Genomic DNA, 7,119 nt, shown 5'->3' with positions numbered 1-7,119 from the left:
GGCTAGTAGCAGCGAGACTGACAGCAAGTGCTGAGAAGAATGTGAGAAATACACGCAAATATTAAGAAGATTATTGCCCTAATGCAGGGGTTCTCAATCTTTCTCTTTCTAACACCCCCTCACACACATGCACACACGCTATAAAATTCCACAGCCTGCTTGTTCCACAACAACTGTTTTTCTGCATATAAAAGCCAGGACAAATGCTAGGGGGGATAACAAGCAGGACAACTGCCCCAAGGCCTCACAGGGGGTCCTATGAACCTAAGTTGCTCAGGCTTCAGCTTCACCCCTGGGTAGCAGGGCTTGGGGCCCTGGGCTTCATCCCCATTAGGTGGTGCTTTGGTTTTGTTACCGAAATGTCGGGTCTGCCTAGCTGAGAGCCAGTGACAGCCAGACAGGTATAAGGAAAGGTTGCTTTATTCTGTAGAAGAAAGGAGAGTTTTGTACCTTCTACTCCATACAAAAACCAAGAATCTTTTATACACACTCACACACAGGCTTCGGTCGTGTTAGCATTTGATTGGTGGTTACCAAACCCTGCACTTTTGCAATCTGCTCAGCAAAAATCAGCTTAGGACCAGCTTCAACTCCCTCAAGACCGATAAGAGAAGACAGTTCAAAAGTTCAGACTACTGTATCCGTGAGGTGTGCAATTTCCCCTAATGGTTGCCAGCTATTATAAGGCTACTAGCTGTTCGGGGGTCGCTGCTGACTGTCACAGTCCCCGCTTCGGGCCTGATAATGCAAACTGTCAGGCCCGATACGCAATTTGCAATCAAGCTGGAGGGAAAGATATTGTGATCTTCTACGGACAGTAGAGCCCTTAGTAACAGCACTACACAAACATTTTGCACATTGCAACTTTATCCAAATGACCCATAGAAAGAAAAGAAACAAAATAATCCATTTGACAATTTTACGGAAAAGGCCAGTAAACCATGACCCAAGGTCTGGGAGGAGGTCCTCAAAATTAAGGGTATGATCAAGAAATACAGTGTGGAAAACAACAGCTGCATCCTTGATGGCCTGCAAATCCTCCTCAATTAAACCACAGAGTGATTAATATAAAAACAGCATCTTTCACCATTGCAAGCACAGGCCCCCCCCCCACTTCAGCATTCATGGCATCTAGCACATGCTTATTTTGCAGTGTTATTTCTGCTATGTTATCGATTTTTCATTGTAACTTTTGGAAAGCATCCAAGGAGGCATTAGCTGCTTTTTCAAGTTCTGCAGAAATGTTTACCACTGCCCTTTTCAGCTTCGCTACCCCTAGTCCAAGAATAAGTCCATGTATAAAGGAATGAAATCCCATTTGCCTGATTACTAGGGGGTTTTTGGCACGTTTAACCCAAGCCCCTTTCAAGGATGTGAAGAACTTGTCAGAATAAGTCCCCAGGTTGAGGATTTGGCATGAGTCCAGTGTGGTGTTTACTTGAACATCTGGTAATATTCTGGCCACACTACACCAGCCATGCCAACCCGGCAAGAGAGCTTTATAAACATTATGGCCACAAATAAAATACAGACCGGGGCTTTGTAAATAAAGGGTGAGGGAGCTTCCTGCTACTTGGTGATGTCAATCTACCCTAAGATCTCGATGTTTGGAATTGCAAATACCCGACCCCGGCACCGCCAATGGGATGAATTCAAATGTCCCATGGCATGGGTGTTGTTTAAGATACCCCCACCGTACGTAACAGCTTACTAGCGCCCCCTGGCATTCAGAAATTTTTATAAGGATGAGTGACGTGATAAAATGCCAGAGGAGATGTCCATATAATATGCATGGGTCTCATTTATAGGACCCAAGGTAAGGAATGAAGGAAACCACTCCCCTTGATAACCTTCACCTGTCAATTTCGCAATATGGGCCCTTTAAAACTGGCAGGGAGGTCTCTGGGTGTCTACACCAATTTTTAAGGAGTAAAATGTTCCATTTTTAACACTAAGGGTTTGATCATAGGCTTCTAAGGGTATGTAACCCAGTTTCTTCCCAGTCCCGTCAACAGCCTCAAAACATAGGGCCAGCTTATACCCAAACCCCAGGATATCGAAGAGAGGGACCCCTTGGGCCTCCCAACTATGATGCCAAACCTCAGATGTTTTCCCATACTTATCGGACTGGTATTCTCCTTTTCACCACCACTCAGCTTTCCGCACCACTTGCAGGGAGAGAGTTATCTGGTTACTGTATTTCTGTCTTATACCTTTGGGTGTTAGGTGTGTGGGCGGAACTGAGCTTCTTGTTCGTAATTCCTCAGGGCGGAAGCCATAGCGTGCAAGGAAGCCCTGAGGTCGTATTAAGAGCTTTCTGTTCCATCCCCTGTAGCAGTCAGTGTAAGCAGAGATTGCTGGCTTGGATCTTTTGGATTAGACCTTTATTCCCTCCTTCTTTCTGTTTAATTCTCTATTTGAGTGCCAGAAAAGGGGGTGGGTGGGTCTCAGTGGAAACCCTCTAAGGATAGCCCTTTGGATTACATGTTAAACAAATGGCCTTTACCCAGTGGTGTAACATCAAAGATACGTGTAACTATTGTAAGCAGCTTGGTCATTAGAAGAGAGAGTGCCCATACCAACCCACTGGGTGGCAGCCCCGCCACCCAGACCCACCGCAACACCAGATGACTGTGGGGAGAACAGACATTAAAGACAATGAGAAATGACGGCAACCAGGGGGTTCTTCTGTCACCTATTCAAATGATTTTACCACTTATGTTTGTTCCTCCAATGACCCGCAGGTCCATCTAACTTTGGGAGGAACCATTTATTCTTGTCTTCTGGACTCTGGGGCTGCCCTCTCCACTGTTACTGTCAAGCCGAAGAAGGGAAACCTCATAAATAAAAGTATTCCGGTTATGGGTATAGGCGGAAAGCCATTTGACTGTTCTGTGTTGCAGGAGGCTACTGTGAAAGTTTCTGGTGTCTCCGCCTCCCATGCCTTTTTTGCTAGCTCCGGATTCCCCAGTTAACCTCTTGGGCAGAGACCTGTTGTGCTCAGATCTTTTCTTCAGATGACAGGATCGTCCTCCGGTTACTTCAAAACCAACTTCCCCAGCTGTGTGCTGTTTTGACCCAGGCTTCAGAGGACTCGATCCTGCCTGCAGACCCGATCCCACCCGAGCAACTCAGACAGGAGGTAAAAGCCTCCCTATGGGGCACTTTAAAAACAGACTTGGGCACTCTCCGGACAGAACCAGTGCATATAACCTCGAAGCCAGGCATTGTAATTCCTCGAATTCGTCAGTACCCTATCCCCCAAAAAGCTCTGCTAGGCCTCTGGAACCTTATCACCACATTCCTGCGGTTGGGAGTGCTAGTTCGCACCAAGTCTCTTTTCAACATCCCCATTCTGCCAGTCAGAAAACCTGACACGGATCCAGAGGGAAAACCGGTATACCGATTTGTCCAGGACTTGCGTGCAGTGAATAAAGTCGTTCAGGCTAGACACAACGTGGTTCCTAACCCTCACACTATCCTGACTGCCATTCCAGCAGGCACTGCTTGCTATTCGATAACAGACTTGTGTAATGCTTTTTTCAGTATTCCCCTAGATCAAGAGAGCTGGCATATCTGTAAATTTATATGGACGGATCCAGAGACTGGGAGGGCAGAACAGCTGACCTGGACTTGGCTACCACAAGGATATGTTGAATCGCCAACCATTTTTTCCTCTATCCTGACACGCGATTTAGCTGATATTAAGCTACCTGGTGGATCCACTTATCTCTTGTATGTGGATGACATCCTGGTTTTTTCTCCTGATCAGGTAACATGCGAAACAGACATTATTTACTTGCTTATTGCTTGGCAGATAAGGGACATAAAGTGTCCCCTTCTAAGCTTCAGTTTGCCAAGGACCAGATAACCTACCTCGGTCATGTACTGACCCCGGGACATCGAGCTCTATCTAGTGCCCGTATCCAGTCAATCCTTAACATCCCAAGGCCAGAGATTAAACGTGAAATGCGGGGATTTTTAGGCCTTGCAGGATTTTGCCATTCTTGGATTCCAGGTTTTGGAGAAATGGCAAAGCCCCTTTATGAGCAGATAACCCATGATGCCGAGGAGCCCCTGCACTGGAATTCTGGGGCTGTCAAAGGCTTTCAAGAGATTAAAACAGCCTTGGCCTCAGCCCCAGCCCTTGGGCTCCCCGATTATTGGAAGCCCTTTGTCCTCTATGTGCATGAGTGACTAGGTGTGGCCTTGGGTGTCCTGGCCCAGACTTTTGGGCCCAAGGAATGACCTTTGGCCTACTATTCCCAAAAACCGGATCCGGTGGCACAAGGCTTTCCTGGTTGCCTTCGGGCAGTGGTTGCTGCTGGCCTTCTGGTACCCCAAGCAAAGAAGGTTACTTTAGGCCAGCCAATGGTCCTACAGACCCCACATGCGGTCCAATTACTGCTAGTCCAAAAGGGGACTCAGCATTTAACCTCTCAGAGACTAACCCATTTGGAAGTTTATTGTCCAGAACCAACTTAAAGATTGAGCAATGCCATACCTTGAACTCTGCGACCCTTTTACCTTTTCTGGACAACAATCATAAGCCTTCACATGATTGTCTTCAAGTAGTGCACTATCAGGAAAAACCTCGACCAGATTTTTTAGATGTGCCCATTCCAAATGCTGACCTGGAACTGTATACAGATGGCACAGCACGGGTCGTGGAGGGCCAATGAATATCTGGATTTACAGTATCTACCCAATTTGAGGTATTACAGTCTGCACTCCTGGGACCCTCCACCTCAGCCTCGGCGGCAGAATTGGTAGCCCGCACCTGAGCATGTGAGCTGGCAGCAGATCAGTCTGTAAACACCTATACTGATTTGAAATATGCTTTTGGCGTTTGCCATGCCACGAGCCAACTCTGGGAAGAGCAGGGTTTTATTACCTTCGGTGACACTAAAGTAGCACATGGGCCCTTAATTCTGGAACTATTAAAGGCCATGCACCTGCCATCTGAGATTGTCATTATTCATGTTCATGCCCACCAGAAGGGAAATGATCCCACAGTCCGTGGGAACCGATTGGCTGATGCAACTTTATATTACCAATCAAATGGTGCTCGCACCCTCTCCCCATCAACACCGGTCCCATTTGTCCCTGAACCATCAGAGGTTAGTTGCGGGGAGGACGTAGAGGCCACTAAGACACCAAGGAGGGAGTGGCAGCTACCTGATGGGAGAAGAGCCTTGCCCCAGCTGCTCTGCTGCCTGCCCTATTTAAACTATACCAAGAAACACACGGTGGAGCAGAGGCCATGGCAGCTATTGTGAACAACCTTTGGTAAGCCCCTGCTTGGCAAACCCCCTGCCCTGAATTCTGCTCAGGGGGTCCCAGATCCCTGGCTGAAACCCGCTGTCCTAATGCACCGCACAATCCAAAAAGGCTGCTGTTGCTGCCTCCGTGAGTTTGCAGCCTATAGGGGATGCACATGCCACTCCACCTTGTGCTGTATTTCTCTTTACAAGAGTACCAAGAAGAGTCATTTACCTTTCCAGTTAAGTTTGATGTTCCATTCGTAGAAGAAAATCAGTTTCCCTTTCCGGCTGTTGCAGGAGGCTTCGCCTTCCACTTGCTTCAGGTCGCTTATTTCACAGCTACCCGCCTCGTTGCTCACTACGATCCCCACCAGCAGCTCCTCCAGTTTGCTTTTCGACCAGCTGGTCGCGTCCCGCTCCGTCCTGCGGCAGAGGGCGGAGAGGGGATGGGGGTGTGGCGCGAGCATCCCGGGCTGCGCCTGTTCCTGCGCCAGGTGCTGTGCTCAGCCCCGTGCCGCAGCCGGAGCGAACCGCCCGGTGCAAGCCCCGCTGCTCCCCTTGCTACCAACCGAGCGTGACCTGGCTCTGCCGGGAGGCTCTGCACGGAGCCGGCAGCAAACCCCGCAGCCCCGCACCCAGCGGCAGCCTCGGCCCGGCCGCTCCCAATGTCTGGGCAGCCCGAGCCGCTACAGGGATGGGGGAGAAGCCGCTGCGCAGCGGGACCACACCGGGCAGCCACAAGCCCCTTTCCCGCCCGCTCACCAGTGCCAGTTGTTCACGTTGGTGGCGTCGGCTCGCTCCTCCACGATCCAGCGCGGGTCCCCCTGGCCCCACTTAGCCATGGCGCTGCCGTCTGCCCGCCACCCCCTGCCCGGCCCCGCCTCCCCTCCGCCCGGCCTCTTCCGGCGCCGAGACCGAGCGAGAAGGTGCCAGAACCGTCCCCGGGGTTTCAGAGCCGCCACTGCCACCTGCTCGTCCGTGGGGGGCAGCCCAGGCGCCCTGAACGCCCTCCCCGCCCGTGCGGGCTGCAGGCGGTGGTGCCCCGGCTCTGGCGCCTTTGGGTGTGTTTTGGTTATGGGAGTGGGCAGCGGTGTGGCACGTGTGTAAGGTGTGCGGCCAGCGCGTGAGAGGAACAGGCAGCGGCACTAGAGGGGGTTTGAGGGGGGAAAACCTTGCACAGTCTGAAGGGATTGCCCAGTGGTTTGAGCATTGGCCCGCTAACCCCAGCCTTGTGTGGCCAGTCCTTGAGGGGGCTAGTTGGGGCACAAATCTGTGTGGGGATTAGTCCTGCCTTGAGCTGGGGTTGGACTAGACGATCTCCTGAGGTCCCTTCCAACTCTGATAGTCTATGAACGGAAGCCCTTGGGCTGGATCAGCCTCTCCTGAAGGGTAGGAAAAACCTAGGAACGTTGCAGACTTTATGGCTCTCTAGCGGGGTGGTCACCTGTGGGGGTTAAGGGATGGCCCTGAAAGGGGTTAAAACAACTCCAGGAAGAGAAAAGGCTGGGATGATTGGGGAGGCAGCCATAGCTGGCCCTATGAAAGGGCTGCTAGCCATGCACTCAGGCAGACTCTTTTTCTAGCTGTGGAGAGAGGTGATTCTTGGCAGCTCAGCAGGGTCCGTAGAGGGGAGCGGAGCTGGGGAGCGCCAGCCCTGGAAAACCCCCAGACCGCAGGTCTTGCTAAAGGCTGGAAAGGGTACTGGGGTTGCAGAGGTGCAGCCCAGGGTAGGCAAAGGCAGCGGGTGCAAATTCCCCCTTGCCGATGATGAGTGGTTTACAGAGTGCAGTCTGTCTCAGTGAGCAGGGGCTAGATAGTGTCTGGCAGTAGCCACCGAGGCAAGGGTGGGAGAGAA

General features: G+C 51.1%; 1 protein-coding gene across 1 annotated transcript in view; it reads right to left on the bottom strand.

Annotated features, from left to right (window-relative positions):
• The window catches only part of LOC116828081 (activator of 90 kDa heat shock protein ATPase homolog 2-like), a 23,504-nt gene extending 17,378 nt beyond the window's left edge, over window positions 1–6,126 (bottom strand). Inside the window, exons 1-2 of the mRNA XM_075064432.1 lie at window positions 6,027–6,126; window positions 5,497–5,687 (exon numbers count right to left, since the gene is read on the bottom strand). Coding sequence (XP_074920533.1) covers window positions 5,497–5,687; window positions 6,027–6,106 — 271 coding nt within the window. The 5' untranslated portion in view covers window positions 6,107–6,126. The remainder of the gene's footprint in view (window positions 1–5,496; window positions 5,688–6,026) is intronic.
• Between the last annotated feature and the right edge of the window lie 993 nt (window positions 6,127–7,119).

This window comes from Chelonoidis abingdonii, chromosome 3, assembly GCF_003597395.2.
Source record: "Chelonoidis abingdonii isolate Lonesome George chromosome 3, CheloAbing_2.0, whole genome shotgun sequence".
In the NCBI taxonomy this organism is placed as follows: domain Eukaryota; kingdom Metazoa; phylum Chordata; order Testudines; family Testudinidae; genus Chelonoidis; species Chelonoidis abingdonii.
Note: the sequence above shows the minus strand (reverse complement) of the source record. Positions and strands in the feature narration are given on the sequence as shown.